Raw genomic sequence first — 20,209 nt, 5'->3', positions numbered from 1 at the left:
TTATAGCCACTTGAAAATATTTAGAAATAGCTTAATCACAGTAGAAATGAAGGTTAGGGCAGTTTTCTCCCAGGCTTTCCCCGTTTCCGTGTTTTTTGCAGCACCTGGCTCAAAGTGTTATACTTAGTTTCCTCTTCACGTTAATGATATTTATGTAAGGAGATACGCTGACTTTCATTGGTCACCTCTTTTGTTTCAGTGGCTTAATAAGAAACTATGAAATAGGTGTTGTGCAATTTCAAGACAAGTGCTCCAGGAAGCTGAAAAGTCATACAAACAATGGACTAAACAAAGACTTAAAAATATTTAATATATTGAAAAGTAAAATCTCACGGTTGTCTCTCCGTCATCTAGACTTAAAGGAGTTTGTATGGCCAAGTCAAGAAAAGAATCAGACTGCCAGATGAAATTGTTCAAGTTATGAGGAACACTTGCCTGTGGGATCATCCACTAAACAGACTTGCTACTTTTTACTTTGTATGGATTTCTGCAGTGTACAGTACTTTCTCAAAAAATTGTCAAAACCTGTGTACAAGTAACTTGGTAAGTTCTGAAAAGTTATTCTTAATCTGTTGAAATGTATCTGATCATTAACACTAAGATTTTTTTTGATTACTGATCAAGTCTTTAAAAAATCTTTTAAAGAATGCATTTGAGTAAAAACAGAGTTTGAGAACTAATATTTTACATTTGAATTTGTAGAACCTGGTAAAGAACAAAATCCCTTTAACCAGCTTACATGGGTTTTCATGCTATACTTTCGTCTCAGCAGCTCCTGAAATTACTGTAAATTCTAAAGACCCTGGACAGTGGAGGAGAGCCACCTTTGATCATTCAGTTTATTCACTTTGCTTACAGGTTTCTGTCTAGCCTGACTTTTCTTATGTAAACTTAGAAAAACTCTAAATTCATAAGAAATTGACTGGGAATCTGTGGCTTGCACAATTATCCCATACTAGTTTCAGCTTCTTTTTTAAATCATCTATGTTTTAAACTGTAGATATTTCTTTAAGAAGTAAAGTAAGTCACTAGATCCTTAATCTTATGCTTTCTTAGTGTTCCTTTGAGTAGTCGAGTGGAATTTATTATTTTTCCTTCTACCGATGCATAACAAAGATAAGCAAAAGCTCTCAAATCCAAATGACAAATCTTCCTCAGACTTTCAGGAGTTAGCTGCTTGTTTCTATTTGCTTGAAACGTTGATGTTTTTAGAAGATCATGTACCTTTGCTCTGTAAAAAGGACATTTTGTGCCTTCAGGCTTATTAACTGTGTAAATCTGCAAAAGACTAGCACCTGCTCCATTTTATTTCATACATTTGTCTGACGGTTCCTTTGAAACTATTTCTAACTCTGGCACCAGTGAAAGAGTTAATTGCCTTCCCTGGTGGAAGCCTAGCATGCTATGATAACTTTAATGGGGATCCTTTGATTTAAGCTTAAATTAATTCAGAATAAGAAATAAGTTTTTCTTCCTATCAGCTTTGAAAGACAGGAAAATCACGTTCATGTTCAGTGAATGTATTGTGTTAGGGATTCAGATGAGAAAAATATAATCTTGGAGCCTAAGAGCTGTAAATCTTATTTTTCTCCTTCAATCTACTTGTTGTGTTCACATTTGTTCTGTGACAGCTTTATGTGGGTCTGGGGTTCTACCTATTGTCACGTTATGCCTGGTGTGCTGAAATGTCCTTCTGAGGGTTGTCTTGTTAAGGATGTTCTTACTTGCTTGCAGGACCAAACTAGAGAACTAACATTCAGCTTCTCAAAGGCTGTTAGATACATCCCCAAATCATTTGCACTTCACAGGAGATGACTGGTTTTACACACTTTGAATGATGTGAAAAAAGAGGCACCTTGGCTGGAAAGCCCTTCTGGCAGCAGAGCAAAGCCGGTCACCATATGGCTGCATACAACCCCTTCAAAAGCAGGCCAGACAAAAGGCACTTAGCTCGAAGGAAAGTCTTTCTGCTCCCCAGAGGTCAAAGCCACTTGGCTGTGTTATTTATGCCCAACATATTTATGAAGCATTTGTTATTGACTCTGTGAACCAGAATCAGGAGACAAGGGCCAAATTCATACCTGAGATAATTAAATTAACTCTAGCTGATTCTGCCAAGTCTTTGTTTTAGCAGCGCTCTGCAATTAGTCTCAAGTGAGAAGCTACTTGTGTGTCAACAATAAATTTATTCATATGAATAAATGTTAGTCAAAGAAAACTTGTTTCACAAGAAACCGATATTTCATTATATTTGAAATCAATTATTTTTTTGGGTGGGGAACATTTAGACTTTTTGTAAAAACATGTATTTCTCTTATAGGAAGGAGAACTCGGAATTGCAAACCTTTGCAATGTTAGTGACATCAATGGGGCGGTGAGTAATGGTTTGCTTTGTTAATTACTGGTAGTTTATATAACTGCTATTTGGCTAATATGGGTACAATGATCATATTGTCAAAGACTTCATGCAAATGTGTACAGTTCTCTGTCTGCCATAAGTCAGTAAATAATGTGCTTAGATTTGGCTCACGTTATTAAAGAGACAACTATCTTTTTTTGTTAAAAGAAAACTCTGCGTAAAGTGTCTGATTCTCTGCTGCTAGTTGTGTCCAGATTTGTGATCTACAAAATTCATAATCAGTAATTTTTTGGGAAGTGAGTCAAAACCAGTTTTCTCTCCAAAATGGAAATCATTAAGACTTTTATTCAGCTAGCTTTGTACAATTAAGTATGCTTATTTTGTTTTCTCAGTGATTTGATGGGAGAAAACTTAAGCTGACAAATGTTTAAAATTCAGAGTTCTTCTGTAGGACTTCAAATGTTTGTGCCTGTAGCAGGAGGCTATTTAGCTTAACACAAACTTTCTATAGCAGCAATCCTGTGAGGACATTAGCTGATGTTCTCCTCCTTCTGATTTCATGCACAGTTCATGCTGGTAGTTATATATGTATTATCTGAAGAGCTGTGGAGAATTCAGGTATCAGTATTTTCTGCAGAGATTAGCAAGAAGCAACCTCAGCACCTGGTATCTATCAAGGCTGGGTCATTTATGATGATGGGATAGTAAAAGGCTGTGTTGTCATGACAGTACGTAGTTGACTTGACTAGGTTACAGTGTATCTTTGCTCAGTGTTATTAAGTTTTGCTGTTTTTTTTTTTTTTTTTTTCATGAGGCTTTGCAGTACTCGATGTCAGAGTTGTCACGCTTCTAAAGCAATTCCCTTCCAGGTTCCCTTTAAAAAGAAAAATGTACAGGAACATTAAAAGGTAGATGGGACAGAATAAACAAGACAGGTCCAACATAAAATTCAAATCACATAATATTTATTACATCTTTGAAAACTCATGGTTTTAAAGCCTATGCCTTGCCTGTTGGAGAGCTGGAGGCTTTCATTTGAATGGCTTTCTACTGTGCTTGGCTGTGCTGCATAATGTATATCTGTCACTTCTACCCAGTGAACAAGTGTTTCTGAAATGTTCTCCTCACCCTTAGCACTGGAGTTTCCCTTTTCTTTACAAATGTGATTTCAAAGTCCTTTTTAAAGCCACCATCTGTCTTTGCAGTGCACACAGGGATGTCAGTTTTGGAATGCAACGGTGCAACTCAGTTGCCCTCTGAAATGTGTGAGTATTGCCTTAACCTTGGCTTTATAGCAGTTGTCTCCAGTCCATCAAGTACATTATCTAACAGCAGATGTGGAAAACCTAACGAGAGCAGTGTTTTTATGAAAAGATATAAGGTCTGTATTTTTTTCTCAGTACATTTGTAATATCTCCATTGGGAAACTAATCATAGAATCATAGAATATCCCAAGTTGGAAGGGACCCTCAGGGATCAATAATAATAATTCCTAGTGTAGGAGTTACCTGTAAAATCAGAGGTTTAAATTGTATGTGTCACAATATGGGGACACTTTACAGTTTATTCAGCTCAACCACTTACCCAGATTTTCAAGCACTGAGAAAGAACTAGTGATTTCAGGATTTTACACTGCTGGGGCCTATATTGGATGTAAATGTAGCTCATGTCTTCACTAGACTGTTTTCTTGCTTTTAGCAAACCAGATGGGGAAGAATTAGCATGGGTCTAGGACAACTGCCATGAATTTTTAAGCTGATCTTTTTGGACCTACCTGAAAAACTGAAGCTCATTCAGCCTTGGCATCATCTTAATGATGGCTTTTTTTTTTTTTTTTCTCCCAAAGCGTGGGTTTTCCTTTTTGTTTCACTATTTACCAATGATAAGATTTTTGAGTATACTTTCACAGTAAGAAATTTCTAATTAATTGATATTATCTGTTAAAATACTCTGTCATTATATTTATGCTAATACTGTGTTTCACTAATTTGCTTCTTGGCAGAACAAGACATACACCAGAGCATGTGAGGTAAGTTAAATGCTATCAGATTGATACAAACAAACAAAAAAATCATAATTTCAGTTCTTACAATGTTCATACAGTGCTAAGAAATATAATGCAGATACACAAGCTTATCAATCCAGGTCTAATTGTTTTGTGTTCCCTAAAGCTGAAGAATGACTTAAGTATTTGAATATACAATCTCTTCTTCCCAGCATGTTTGCTAAGGGCATGTTTACATTGAAGACTGTTCTGTAGCAAGGAGTATTGCTTTAAAGAAAGCAATCTAATCTCACCAGCATAGGACACAATAGCGACCCACCTCAGCTATTTTCTGGGCTCTCCCAGGGTCTTGTTCCATTCAATTTTTCATTGATACCATCAAGGATAAACCAAAGAGAATGCTTATTCAGGCTGGTATGGCATTGGCTGAGGAGAGGTGGAAACTAGACTAGAAGTAGTGGGAGCTAGACTAGAAGGCAATACATGCTCTTGACTGGGTAGAAGACGTGAAATAAAATGTAATTCAGTAAGGCACTATGTGTTGTCCTTTGGAAGGAAAATGCCTGATCTGTGCTGCAGATGGAGTGGCACTTACTTTGGTAAGCATGAGACAACAAAATGCTTTTTAACTTGAACATAGAGGGTAGGATGGGACAGTGATGATTGCAGGACAGTGGCTGGCACTGCTGAGGCCAGTTGTATCCAGTTGGAGGCAAGCTGGCAGTAGAGGAGCTGGAGAGGATCCCAAGTAGAACACAAACCTGCTGGGAGTCTGGAAATCTGATTGAAAGGATTCATTTTTTGGGGTGGTGGTGGTGTGCTTCTTGATCTGTGAAACTGTGAACATGACAATAGTTTGCAATTAAGCTGAATGGCTTACAGATAAAATGGTTTTAGAGCATAAGAACAGCCCAAGAAGTAACCAATTTCTGTTTTGTTTGTTTGTTTTTGTTCGTTTGGCCACACAAAAGGTCAATGTTAGTTCCACAAATTATGCAAGGGCTTTTCAGGATTATCCTTACGCTGGATCAGCTGCCCGACTTGACTCCCCATGTGGTCACGCGAGCACCAGATCACTGCATGTAGGGGATCAGATCATTGCAGTCCTCAGGGGAAAGGAGGAGGCACAAGAGTGGGACTTTTCCTTTGGCATCTGCTCAGCTCTGTTGTGTGACTACGCCCTGAGACTGAAGCCAGGAGTATTACTCCTTTTGAATAGTACCGCCCACCTAGGAACAGGGGAATGCCTCTAAATTCAGTGGGGGTATTCACAGGAAGGGGCAGTTCCTATAGACAGAGAGTATATGAGGATTTCTTGTTTTCAGGCAGAGCAGATGGCAAATTTCCTTCAAAATTTCTAAGGGTTGGAGCTTCTGTAATCCTCTTACCTAAAGCAAAAAATGGATTTATGGTTCTGACAAAGATCAAAAGAAGAAGGAAAAACAATACAAAACACAAATGGTTGAAAATGTCTGTGTTAAATGAAGCAGAAAGCACGATGAATCAGCTTGTTAAACTGACAAAGTGATCCCCTGCAAACTAAACAATACTTGGTTGTAAAGACAAGCTGCAATTTACAGCTGATAAGTAATATTTACTTATACCTAGACCTTTGCCTGCTAATAGTCATTGTAATTCAGTTGGAAGAATTTTACTTCTCTGAACACGAAAGCATTGAAAAAACTTTTGAAATGCTTGTACTTGGCAGCTAATGCCTAGATTTGAGGTAATATATATTTAAGGATATACTGCTAAGGAAGTTTTGAAATCTATCTCAGCAGCAACTGACTTTTCTGAAGTCGTATGCCTTATCAGTGTCTGAAGGGTGCCAGAAGTGGATATCCTAGAGTCTTAGAGAGAGCGCAATTGAGGAAATCACTCAGTTAATATAATGAATTGCCTCTGAATGGTCTAAATGTTAATTATCACTCGAAACATGGCTGCTGTATGAAGCAAACTTCAAGTTGTATAGGCCAAATAAACTCACAGAGTAAAATGAGCCCAAATAAAATGCCCGTCTAGAAAAAACTGAAACCATCACTTCTCAATTTTTTTGAATTTCCTGGAGACTCAGCCTTAAAAGTAATTTTTAAGCTACTGCGATGCATCTGGGAAATATTACTACCTCTTTTTACGTTCTCTGCCTATAAAACAGCGTAATGCTACCTCTAGGTTCCCTACCTAGACTGAAACCTCTTAGAAGTTTTCTGTTCTTAGGATGTGAGTGTGGAGAACTCACTGCCCTGGGGTATTGTCATGATTTCAGCTTGTAGACATGATTGTAGCAGAAGTAGTAACTACTACTGAGGAAGAGTGAATTAACCGGGCTGCTCTGAGAAGCTAATGATTTCAACCATTTTGAAAATTCTCTGGAATTACATTTGTAAGAGTATGCTTCATTCATGAGAAATATATTAAGCAGGAAAGAGTGAAACCCCAAATGTAGAATACATTGTCAGCAAGTTTTAAAAAAAATATTTTCTAAATCCATGGTTGTCACCAAATTCTTTTTCCAGCTTTAACACAGCTCCGTATTTGTGCTTTCCACAAAGGGACAGTGTGTAAGGACAAAAGCCCTCATTCAGTGCCCAGTGAAGTTGATAGAATGGCTCTCAGGAAAATCTCTGGAATGAAATTGTGGTACTGTGTTGTGGTTTAACCCGGCTGGCAGCTAAACACCACACAGCCGTTCGCTCACCCTCCCCCCTCCCTCTCTGGGATGGGGGAGAGAAACGGGAAAGTGAAGCCTGTGAGTTGAGATAAAGACAGTTTATTAAGACAGGAAAATAATAATAACAATAATAATAATAATAGTGATAATGGTAATAGTATTAACAATAATAATGTGTAAGAAAACAAGTGATGCACAATGCAATTGCTCACCACCCGCTGACCGATGCCCAGCCTATTCCCGAGCAGCCGGCCCCCCCACCCCGGCCAGCCACCCCTATATATTGTTTAGCATGACGTCAGATGGTATGGAATACCCCTTTGGCCAGTTTGGGTCAGCTGTCCTGGGTCTGTCCCCTCCCAGCTCCTGCTGCACCCCCAGCCTGCTCGCTGGCAGGACAGAGCAAGAAGCCGAAAAGTCCTTGGCCTGGTGTAAACACTGCTCTGCAACAATTAAAACATCAGCATGTTATCAGCGCTCTTCTCATCCTAATCCAAAACATAGCACCCTACCAGCTACTATGAGCTACTTAACTCTGTCCTAACTGGAACCAGGACAGATATCCACCCCTTATTCCATACCATTTATGTCATGCTCAGGTTACACTCTGTCCAATACATTCTAATTAATCACCATTTTCATCTATGATATATAGCAATCATGGTAGTGATGACATACATTATTATATAATAATTAACATACTACAATTCAACTCATGGGCTATTCTCACCCAGTATCAAATCCCCTTGAGGTACACACCGGACCTCCCCATTCTTTTGCATTACCCACCAAGTGCATCCAGGTCCCTGAGCAAAAGCAATTCCACGAATGGGTTTGCCTTTTCCTGAGGCAGGAGTAGCCCAGACTGTTTTACCCAGCATGTTTCTTACGTGCACTACAGGAACTTTATCCCCTTCTACAGTGCGTAACAGGTTTGATTGGGCAGGTCCAGCTCGGTTGGCAGATCCCCTGGTATTGACTAACCAGGTGGCCTTTGCCAAATGTGTATCCCAATTTTTGAATGTCCCAGCACCCATTGCTTTCAGTGTAGTCTTCAACAGTCCATTGTATCGTTCAACTTTTCCAGAGGCTGGTGCATGATAGGGGATGTGATACACCCACTCAATACCATGTTCTTTGGCCCAAGTGTCTATAAGGTTGTTTCGGAAATGAGTCCCGTTGTCTGACTCAATTCTCTCCGGGGTGCCATGTCGCCATAAGACTTGCTTTTCAAGGCCCAAGATAGTGTTCCGGGCGGTGGCATGGGGCACAGGATATGTTTCCAGCCATCCGGTGGTTGCTTCCACCATTGTAAGTACGTGGCGCTTGCCGTTGCGGGTTTGAGGGAGTGTGATGTAATCAATCTGCCAGGCCTCTCCATATTTATATTTCAGCCATCGTCCTCCATACCAAAGAGGTTTTGACCGTTTGGCTTGCTTGATTGCAGCACATGTTTCACAGTCATGAATAACCTGTGCTATAGTGTCCATGGTCAGGTCCACCCCTCGATCACGAGCCCATCTGTATGTTGCATCTCTACCTTGATGGCCTGAGGTGTCATGGGCCCATCGGGCTATAAATAATTCACCTTTATGTTGCCAGTCCAGGTCCACCTGAGCCACTTCAATCTTAGCAGCCTGATCCACCTGCTGGTTGTTTTGGTGTTCTTCAGTAGCCCGATTCTTGGGCACATGAGCATCTACATGGCGTACCTTTACAACCAGGTTCTCTACCCGGGCAGCAATATCTTGCCACAATGCCGCAGCCCAGATGGGCTTGCCCCTGCGCTGCCAGTTGTTCTGCTTCCATTGCTGTAACCACCCCCACAGGGCGTTTGCTACCATCCATGAATCAGTATAGAGATAGAGAACTGGCCACTTTTCTCGTTCAGCAATATCTAAAGCCAGCTGAATGGCTTTTACTTCTGCAAACTGACTCGATTCACCTTCTCCCTCAGCAGCTTCTGCAACTCGTCGTGTAGGACTCCATACAGCAGCTTTCCATCTCCGATGCTTTCCCACAATACGACAGGACCCGTCAGTGAACAAGGCATATTTCTTCTCATTTTCTGGTAGCTTGTTGTACAGGGGGGCTTCTTCAGCACGAACCACCTCCTCCTCTGGTGATATCCCAAAGTATTTGCCTTCTGGCCAGTCCATAATCACCTCCAAGATTCCTGGGCGACTGGGGTTTCCTATTCGAGCCCGCTGAGTAATCAGTGCAACCCACTTGCTCCATGTAGCATCAGTTGCATGATGCGTAGAGGGGACCCTTCCTTTGAACATCCAGCCTAGTACCGGCAGTCGGGGTGCCAGGAGGAGCTGCGCTTCAGTACCGACCACTTCCGAAGCAGATCGAACTCCTTCATATGCTGCCAATATCTCCTTTTCAGTTGGAGTATAGCGGGCTTCAGATCCTCTGTATCCCCGACTCCAAAACCCCAGGGGTCGACCTCGAGTTTCCCCAGGTTCTTTCTGCCAGAGGCTCCAGGTGGGACCATTCTCTCCAGCTGCGGTGTAGAGCACATTCTTTACATCTGGTCCTGTTCGGACTGGCCCGAGGGCTACTGCATGAACTATTTCCTGCTTAATTTGTTCAAAGGCTTGTCGTTGCTCAGGGCCCCATTCAAAAGCATTCTTCTTACGGGTTACTTGGTAGAGCGGGTTTACAATCAGACTGTAATTTGGAATATGCATTCTCCAAAACCCCACGACACCTAGGAAAGTTTGTGTTTCTTTTTTGCTAGTTGGTGGAGACATAGCTGTTATTTTGTTGATCACATCCATTGGGATTTGACGGCGTCCATCTTGCCATTTTATTCCTAAAAACTGGATCTCTCGTGCAGGTCCTTTAACTTTATTCTGTTTTATGGCAAAACCAGCCTTCAGAAGGATTTGGACTATTTTCTTCCCTTTCTCGAAAACTTCTTCTGCAGTGTCACCCCACACAATGATGTCATCGATGTACTGCAGGTGTTCAGGAGCTTCCCCCTGCTCCAGCGCAGACTGGATCAGTCCATGGCAAATGGTAGGGCTGTGTTTCCACCCCTGGGGCAGCCGATTCCAAGTATATTGGACTCCCCTCCAAGTGAAAGCAAACTGTGGCCTGCACTGTGCTGCTAGAGGGATGGAGAAAAATGCATTAGCGATATCAATTGTGGCATACCACTTGGCTGCCTTTGATTCCAGTTCATACTGGAGTTCTAGCATGTCCGGCACTGCAGCACTCAGTGGTGGCGTGACTTCGTTCAGGCCACGATAGTCCACTGTTAGTCTCCACTCACCATTAGACTTTCGCACTGGCCATATGGGACTATTAAAAGGTGAATGAGTCTTGCTGATCACTCCTTGGCTCTCCAGTTGACGAATTAGCTTATGGATGGGACTCAGGGAGTCTCGGTTGGTGCGATATTGCCGCCGGTGCACAGTTGTGGTAGCGATCGGCACTTGCTGTTCTTCAACCCTCAGCAACCCCACAACAGAAGGGTCCTCTGAGAGACCAGGCAAGGTAGACAACTGTTTAATGTCCTCTGTCTCCAAAGCAGCTATGCCAAAAGCCCAGCGGAACCCTTTTGGGTCCTTGAAATATCCTCTTCTAAGATAGTCTATGCCAAGGATGCACGGAGCATCTGGGCCAGTCACAATACGGTGCTTTTGCCACTCATTACCGGTTAGACTCACTTCAGCCTCCAATACAGTTAACTGCTGGGATCCCCCCGTCACACCATAAATACAGATGGGCTCTGGCCCTTTATAGCTTGATGGCATTAGAGTACATTGTGCACCGGTGTCTACCAAAGCCTTATACTTCTGTGCGTCTGACGTGCCAGGCCATCGAATCCACACAGTCCAATAAACTCGATTGTCCCTTTCCTCCCCCTGGCTGGAGGCAGGGCCCCTCTAGTCCTGGTCAGAATCTTCATTTCTGTGTTTAAAGGACTGCCTGCTGGAAGTTGGAGCAGCAAACCTTTCAGAGAACTCCTTTTTCCCAATTGTTTTCCTTTGCAATTCACGTACCCGTGCCTCTAGGGTCGCAGTAGATTTTCCATCCCATTTTCTCATGTCCTCTCCATGGTCACGTAGGTAAAACCACAGGGTGGCGCGGTGTGTGTGCCCACCATATTGTCTTCCTTGCATAGATGAACGTTTACCCCTAATAGCTGAGACACTGGTTTGTACAGGTGGGGAGGAAAATAAACTCTCTTTAAGTTGGTGGATCTCTTCAGAAAGTTTCTCCAAGGTATTCTCTTTTAGCTGGTGGACACTGGTTCGTTCAGGTGAAGGGGAAGATAATCTTTCTTCAAGTTGGTGGATCTTTTCAGAAAGTTTCTCCAAAGCATTCTCTTTTAGCTGGTGGACACTGGTTCGTTCAGGTGAAGGGGAAGATAATCTTTCTTCAAGTTGGTGGATCTTTTCAGAAAGTTTCTCCAAAGCATTCTCTTTTAGCTGGTGGACACTGGTTCGTTCAGGTGGAGGGGAAGATAAATTCTCTTTAAGTTGGTGGACCTCTTCAGAGAGTTTCTCCACAGCTGAGACACAGGCCTTTAGGGAAGAGGAGAGATTTCCTTCGTACTGCCGGAGTATTTTAGTCACTTCATTCACTGTGGGATTCTCCTCCGTTTTCCAGGCTAGCATTGCCAATGAGCTGGCATATGATGATGGGGCACTCTGTACAAACTTCCGCCACATGGGTAGTGTACACCGGACTGCATCTGGATCTGCGGATGTTTGTGCGTCGTCTAGGTCCTTATAAATTACTTCCCGTACGGCCAATTCCCTCAGGTACTGAATTCCCTTCTCCATGGTGGTCCATTTGCTTGGTAAACATACAAGTTCTTCCTTGAAGAGATACCTTTCCTTCACAGCTGACAGGAGACGCCTCCAGAGGCTGCGAGATTGTGCTCCATCTCCAATTGCTTTGTCAATGCATGCGTCCCTAGCAAGGGATCCCAGCCGCCTGGCTTCCTTGCCCTCCAATTCCACATAATTGGCTCCCGTGTCCCAGCACCGGAGCAGCCAGGTGACAAGCTGCTCGCCTATACAGCGACCAAAATCTTTTCGCACATCTCGTAGCTCACGCTGGTATAGAGTCCGGGTGATTACTGTTGATTTTTCGACATCCTCATCCTCATCTTCAGTCTTCTGCACCTTTGATGGCCGGTGTAGAGTCCGGGTAGTTACTGTTGATTTTCCGACATCCTCATCCTCATCTTCAGTCTCCTGCACCTTTGATGGCTGGTATGGAGTCCGGGTAGTTACTGTTGATTTTTCGCCATCCTCATCCTCATCTTCAGTCTCCTGCACCTTTGATGGCCCAGCCTCGTCTTCACTACGCCCAGACTTAGCAGAAGACTGTCTGCGTTTTAAACGACCTGAGCCTCTATACCATTTTTTCACCTTGTCTACAGGGGCAACTTGCACTGCTACAGCTCGTTTCTCTGACCCAGCCACAGGGTCTGCCACAGGGGTTGGAATACCCTCTGCGGGGTCAACTTGCACTGCTACAGCTCGTTTCTCTGACCCAGCCACAGGGTCTGCCACAGGGGTTGGAATACCCTCTGCGGGGTCAACTTGCACTGCTACAGCTCGTTTCTCTGACCCAGACGCAGGGTCTGCCACAGGGGTTGGAATACCCTCTGCGGGGTCAACTTGCACTGCTACAGCTCGTTTCTCTGACCCAGCCACAGGAGTGGGAGCAGCTGCAGGAGCTGGGGCAGCTGCAGGAGCTGGAGCGGCTGCAGGGGCTGGAGCTGGAGTGGCTGCAGGGGCTGGAGCGGCTGCAGGAGCTGGAGCGGCTGCAGGAGCTGGAGCTGGAGCGGCTGCAGGAGCTGGAGCTGGAGTGGCTGCAGGGGCTGGAGCGGCTGCAGGAGCCGGAACGGCTGCAGGAGCTGGAGCTGGAGCGGCTGCAGGAGCTGGAGCTGGAGTGGCTGCAGGGGCTGGAGCGGCTGCAGGAGCTGGAGCGGCTGCAGGAGCTGGAGCTGGAGTGGCTGCAGGGGCTGGAGCTGGAGCGGCTGCAGGAGCCGGAACGGCTGCAGGAGCTGGAGCGGCTGCAGGAGCTGGAGTAGCTGCAGGAGCTGGAACTGGAGCGGCTGCAGGAGCTGGAGCTGGAGCTAGGTTGCTAATAGCATCAATTGCAGCTCGATAGGCACAAGCCAGACCCCAGCACGCTACAGTGATTTGTGTCACTTTGGAACTGCCAGAGTCATGACACCTTTTTTTCAAGCATTCTGCCAGCTTTTTAGGATTTTGCAGTTGTTCAGGGGTGAATGTCCAAAACACTGGAGGTGACCACTGCTCTAGAAACCTGCCCATATCCTCCCACACTCCCTGCCACTCGCAACTATCCCGCCTCAAGACAGATCTCCGGATGAGATTCCTAAGTAGTTGTTTAACCCTCCACAAAATCTGAAGCGCATTCAGGAGACATAACAACAAGAGCAGGCTGGTCTGAGTATCCCAAGGATATTCAACATCTCGGAGAACCACCGTAACTAACTCGGGGGATAAGAGGGTGGTGGTGAAGGAGAAAGGGAGAGTGAACAGGTAGGGAAACATGTCTTCCCCTGTCCCCTTCACAGATTGGCTCCCTAACGAAAACAGGCAATAGGTGTAATTGCTAATAGCTTCCGAGATATGGGTTCCAAAGTATAGAGTCGATGTCAGTGCTGAGTACAAATACCAGGTTAAAGTCATGACCAGATATTTCATCATTTCATAAGCCATTGCTACACCGCACAGTACCATAACAATCTTAAACCAGGGCCCGGAAAGGATAAACAGTGCAACAGGGAGCACATACAGAAAGTAACGCACCATAAAACTCAATTTGGAATACAGGTACAGCAGACTGGAGATTAAGGCAATCAACATCGTGACTAGCAACTATTAAGCAGGTCCAATACTTATACCAATTTTAGTTTAACACACTCTGGTCAGATTTGTCGATATCTCAACCCTTCGGGCCCCACGTTGGGCGCCAAAAAGACTGTTGTGGTTTAACCCGGCTGGCAGCTAAACACCACACAGCCGTTCGCTCACCCTCCCCCCTCCCTCTCTGGGATGGGGGAGAGAAACGGGAAAGTGAAGCCTGTGAGTTGAGATAAAGACAGTTTATTAAGACAGGAAAATAATAATAACAATAATAATAATAATAGTGATAATGGTAATAGTATTAACAATAATAATGTGTAAGAAAACAAGTGATGCACAATGCAATTGCTCACCACCCGCTGACCGATGCCCAGCCTATTCCCGAGCAGCCGGCCCCCCCACCCCGGCCAGCCACCCCTATATATTGTTTAGCATGACGTCAGATGGTATGGAATACCCCTTTGGCCAGTTTGGGTCAGCTGTCCTGGGTCTGTCCCCTCCCAGCTCCTGCTGCACCCCCAGCCTGCTCGCTGGCAGGACAGAGCAAGAAGCCGAAAAGTCCTTGGCCTGGTGTAAACACTGCTCTGCAACAATTAAAACATCAGCATGTTATCAGCGCTCTTCTCATCCTAATCCAAAACATAGCACCCTACCAGCTACTATGAGCTACTTAACTCTGTCCTAACTGGAACCAGGACATACTGCCATTTTTAAAAATGAATGTAATTATTTCTACAAGATTTTAATGTATTCAAAATGTCCACAGGGTTTCTATGTATTTAAAATGTATGTATTTCTACAAAACTAACCAGTGATTTCTCTATCCTACACAGACAATTTCCTGCAAGTTTGGCTGTAGCCGTGCAGAGGATGCATATGGTGTTGAAGCACAAGGTAAGTCGAAACATAGTCCTGTGTCTAACTCACAGTCTGATAAATTCCATTTTAAGATTACAGCCTTGCTTTGCGATCTGGATTTCTTTGGAAAAAATAGGGATATCTTGTGTTTTTTGATTCATTGGAAAGCTATAATTCTCTTCATTTTTCTTATAACAAATAAAATGAAGTTAAATTTGCTTTACAGTAGAACATTTTTCCCCTCCCTTTCATGGACTTGGGACTTTTTGAATCCATTCTCAACTACTTAAGATGATGCTTTGTAGAGCATTCATCCTTGACCTGACTGTTACATTGAAATCATTGCCAAAATCTCCTGTGACTTAAATGGTAATAATTAGGCTAATACAGTGGTATTGAAACAGGCTCCATGCAAATCCTCTCTTCAGAGGTTTCCCATACTTTCTCTACTCATCAGACCTTCACTAGGTACCTATAACTAAAAGTGCATTTAGCCAAGTGCAGAGATGTAGTCACATTTGCTCAGTTTGAGCTTGGCCCGTTCAAGGCTTTTTATCAAACTACTTTTAAAATGTCATGTGATTCATTCACCAACAGTTTAGATATATTATTTTATGAGTTTTTGTTGGCTTCACAGCTATCAGGTGCATGAGGTAATAGATCCAGAGTTTGCCATGAAGGGAGTTTTCTTACTATTGTGTTTGTTTCCCCCTCAGAATATTTGAACAATCCTGGAGCACCATTTGCATCTACCATTGGAAGCCACAATGTCACACTAGGTTGGAAGCCAGCTAACATCTCTGAGGTGAAATATATTATCCAGTGGAAGTTCAGCCAGCTCCCTGGGGACTGGAGATACACTGAGGTAAAGAAAGACAATTCCTTTTACTTTGCAAGGGAAAAGGTTCTTCGAATTTATAATCCATTCCTGCTTCACTGGGGGGAAAAGAGAAGGTAATTTATTAATAGAGTGTAATCATGTCAAAAAAACATGTGAGGAAAGAAAGTAACAGCCAGATTTTGCAACAGAAGTGGCTGTAATTTAGTGGTGAATTAAGTGGCTCCTTTATTGTTTTCTAGCAGTTTGCTAAGACTGGTAAAACATACTAGGATTCTTGATGTACTTGTAGGGCAAAGGTTACGTTTATTGTCTGCTCTTTGCTTTATTTTAGAAAGTAATTTGATAATATATTAGGCATATAAAGGAGGTTTGTGAATATCATGGATAACACAGAGAAGCTGAGAACTGAAAAATTATTCCTTTTTCTCCAACACAAGAGCTAGGGACCTTGGTGGAAAATTCAAAACAAGCACACACAAAGGTATTTCATTGCAGAATATTTAGTTAAGATGTTCAGCTGCTTCCTGACACGTGTGGACATTAAATTACTAAATTTAAATTAATAAATATTAAAATTATTTAAATTACAAAATAGGGTTCAAAAAGTGACTGGACAATTTAATGGAAGAAAAGATTGAGTTCTACTAAATATAAACATTGCATTTTTTTCATGTTGATCCATACTTATAAAATGTCAAGACTGTGATTATTCTAGAGAAATATAATTGCATGCTATTTTTATTTTTATTCCCCCTCTCGCCCCCCCTCCAGGTATTCTACCTTACAGATATTTTTTTTTGGTTCTTGTAAAAGATATAATACTTGGCTAGGTAGACCTTTGTTCTGACTCAGTGCAGTCATTCTTTGATCATGCTCTTTTGTGTCAACTGCATGCTTGTTATCTTGTCATCATCTCTGTTGGACTAATTTATGGAGCATGGTGAGTTGGTACAAAAAAGCATGAAGACCATTTGCTAACCAGGAAGTTCTTTTGAATTAATCATTGGTGAAATAATGTGGAGCAATGACTTCAGACTGTAAATATTTTAGGGTATCTAGGAGCCATTGGATCAACCTTTAGTATATATATCAAAAGTTTAAAATATATTGCCCATGTTGTTGTTGTCATTATTATTATTATTATTAACCTTATTCTTCAAATTTACTATTGTATCCATCCTTCCACACATCCACTCACTGCTTAGATTTAGTAAAAATTTAGATTTTCTGAAGAAAATAGGTGGTAAAAAGTTCTGAAAGGAAGAAAAATCAAATTCTGTGATACAAATAGCCCCCAGAATTTGTTCTTATTTAAACTTAGGATACTGCACTCCAGTATCTTGAAATATGTATGCTGCTGTATCAGATCTCTTTTGATCAGATAACACCCTACGTAATAACTCCAGATGGAGGAAGAAGGAAAATGGATGTGTTTATACATTGATCTAGGTAGTATCTGAAACTTCATATACAGTCAAAGACCTTCAAGCCTTCACAGAGTATGTATTTCGAGTAGTTTGGATCATAACATCTCAGCTGCAGCTCCATTCTCCGCCGAGTCCCAGTTACCGGACCCATGCTTTCGGAGGTAATATATTGCACTATTAATCACTTCTTTCAGGACCATGTCAGAAACATTTAGGTTTCCTTGTTGTTTCTTGCTTCCTTCACAGAAAAAAAAAAAAAAAAAGCTGCTTAATCTAAAGAACGACATTTGTTATCTGCTAAGTAGCTGCAGAAGACAGCTAAAATACTATAGGTTCTTTTTATTTGAACTACAAGATTTAGGACTGTTTGTGGCTTCTGGTTTTAAAAATGTAAACAGAAAAGTACATGGTCAAATTGTTAGGGCACATTGAATACTTTTGTGCATAATTACACACAATAACTTTTTGAATGAAATACAAATGCTTTCCTGGACCTTTAAGAAAAAAAAAGACGGTTGCTGTTTTTTTTTTTTTTTTTTCCCAACATGTCAGTTAATTTGCTCATATTTAAAAAATCTATATATCTACAACAGAAAGATGGAACCTCCCTGTACCTTGTTATTGTGAGACAGAAATTACATTAACAATATTCCTTAGTTAAGACATCAGTGATATGAGAAGGTAAATAAAATTATAGTATTTGAATATAATTTCCTGGTCTGTTATTGTCTTACAGACAGCATATGATGTCATGGTCATGTTATCAACATTTCATGGAACTGACATTAAAAAATATTTGCACTTTGCACTGATACTGTTTCCTTTCTCTTGGTGATATATGCAGTTTCATATTGAGAACTATATATACCCTTGAGTAAGGCATTAGAGGAGGTGTCATAGCTTTTTAGTTTGCATCCCATGGCATAGTGTACATATTTTCATAGAAAAAAATAGATATTTTTCATGATTTTTAAGTTACTTTGTTTTCCAGCTTCACTGAGCTTAGTGCTGAAACATTAGTGCTGCAGGATCTAACTTTAAAAGTCTTGCTCATGTTCCTAAATGACATACTTTTTTTTTTTTTTTTTTTTTCCCACCTTGCATCTCCTGTTTAGGAAAACAAAGAAAATTAACAAACCCTCAAGACTGAAGGTAGAAGGAAAAATCCTCCAGGGTTTCTACATTATAGATTGTGACAAATCCATCTGACCAGAGAATACAATATAGGGAAAAGTCTATGGAAGCTGAGATTTGGCTCTCAGCAGATTCCCAAGTACACTGTGGTGGGGATCACAGATATGTGAGAAATTAAATGTTCTCCAACCTTGTAAGGCTTGGTTTGCTTCCTTTTTTCTTTTTACAACAAGGTCACTGTATAGATACCAAATAAACTTCAGTGAAAATGTGATGTGGACGCGGCACTGAAAAGGCATAATTTAGAAGATTCACAGGGCAGACTGTTCTTGTTCTGTTCCCTGTTACGTGGAGCAAACTGAGATATGAGAATGAAGAGTTGAAAGGTTATACACTCAAAACGGGAAATTAGTTGTCTTCTGCAAAATACAAGGAGGCTAGCTTTTCTTCACGATCCTTTAGAAACTGTTCTGGTCCTAATGTATAACTTTTCAACAACTTATATAATATTTATTAATTATTTTATAATAATAAATATTATTGGGAACAATATTACCAGGTCTAAAAACTAAAACAGTACTTGAAAAAATGAAAAACTATTCATGTCTTAAATGCCACAACACTGTCAATTATTTCTGTCTTTTGCAGCTCCTACTACAGCTCCTATCATTAAAGATATTCAGAGTTCAAGTCCAAACACTGTTGAAGTTAGTTGGTCTCCACCACTTTTTCCCAACGGATTGATTATTGGATATAACTTGCTCCTGGCCAGTGAGAATCATAAACTGTTGAGAGCATCAAGAGGGCATAGCTTTCAGTTCTACTCTACTTTCCCAAACAGCACTTACAGGTACAAAAAGAAAAGATAACCAACAAAGCCAAGACTGCTGTACTACTTCTTGCCCAGATATAAGAGGGTATGCCTGAATACCACTTCTGCACAATTGTGCTGCTTATTTATGTTCTTGCCAAAAGCAGAGGTACCTTCCTTGAGATAATGAAGTTATTCTGGTTGGGTAGGCTGCTTATATTTATATGGAATCCAGGTGGGGAGGAAGGAAAAACAATCTGATATAGGGCCAATAAGCTGCATTTTCTTATCTTTATATATATATAAAGCTTATATAGCATGTTTTCAGTGTATTCAGGGAGTGACAGAACAGTCCTCTCTATTTAAACATTAGAAAAATTTCCTTCATTTTTATTAAACACCAGGGTCTGCATTCTACTTCACTGGTAAATACAGATCTTTTGAAATGAAATTGAGTTGTTCTTCTGAGTCTAAAATCCCATTTGAAATTTTCACTTAGAGGATATTGCTGTTGCTTCGCCTTTCAAAGCTAGAGAAATCAGATTCTGGTTGATTATATTTTTATTACAAATTTCCAAGAACATTTTATTTAAATGTATGTTTTCCAAAAGGAAAACACTTCTGTAGCACCTGCCCTTTATAAAATGCTTCTTAATCAATCTCTCAAAAGAAACCCTCAAACCCAAACCTGTCTCTTTGATTTACCATAGGTTCAGCATTGTAGCGGTTAATGAGGCTGGTGCTGGACCCCCTGCAGAAGCCAACATCACAACACCAGAATCCAAAGGTACAGGAGCAGCAGAGTCCCTATCACTGTCTGTATCTGGGGACAAAATCACATTCACTGGGTTGTCATGTACCCTGAAGAAGAGAACAATATTTAAACTGCAAACAGAGCACAAGTTGTACACTGAGGGACTGATAGTACATCAGAGACAGTCCTGTTCTTTGGCTTTAGCATTATTGGGCTACACAGCACAGTAATAATCTGAGATGTTGGTAGGCCCAAACAAATTCATCTTGAGTTGTTCTACAGGTGAAAAACATGCCAGTGGTCCAAGGCAGTGACTGAGAAGACATGCTTTCATTTTCTACAAGATTTTGATAAGCAAACATATTTTTTTAATAACATCGAATATATCATATTAAAGTCTCTTGTCAAAATGTCTTCAGTAATCTCATGCAAAATATGTGGAAATGTATCTTTTGTTGTTTTCATTTTTTTTTTGTTTTT

At 41.5% G+C, this 20,209-nt stretch overlaps 1 protein-coding gene across 5 annotated transcripts in view; it reads left to right on the top strand.

The window, feature by feature from the left end:
* The first annotated feature begins 153 nt into the window (after positions 1-153).
* Positions 154-20,209, top strand: part of ROS1 (ROS proto-oncogene 1, receptor tyrosine kinase) — an 84,281-nt gene continuing 64,225 nt past the window's right edge. For 2 of the 5 annotated variants that reach the window (XM_083831378.1, XM_083831377.1), the window contains exons 1-9: positions 156-543; positions 2,321-2,374; positions 3,565-3,624; positions 4,362-4,388; positions 14,738-14,798; positions 15,479-15,627; positions 17,053-17,191; positions 18,813-19,014; positions 19,686-19,762. In XM_083831378.1, the coding sequence (XP_083687504.1) occupies positions 421-543; positions 2,321-2,374; positions 3,565-3,624; positions 4,362-4,388; positions 14,738-14,798; positions 15,479-15,627; positions 17,053-17,191; positions 18,813-19,014; positions 19,686-19,762 (892 nt within the window). In that variant the 5' untranslated portion in view covers positions 156-420. Of the gene's footprint in view, positions 544-2,320; positions 2,375-3,564; positions 3,625-4,361; positions 4,389-14,737; positions 14,799-15,478; positions 15,628-17,052; positions 17,192-18,812; positions 19,015-19,685; positions 19,763-20,209 lie in introns of those variants that run through there. The other 3 variants (XR_014582402.1, XM_083831380.1, XM_083831379.1) reach the window with 3 other exon arrangements.

This window comes from Anser anser, assembly GCF_964211835.1.
Source record: "Anser anser genome assembly, chromosome: 3".
NCBI classification, from domain to species: Eukaryota; Metazoa; Chordata; class Aves; order Anseriformes; family Anatidae; genus Anser; species Anser anser.
Note: the sequence above shows the minus strand (reverse complement) of the source record. Positions and strands in the feature narration are given on the sequence as shown.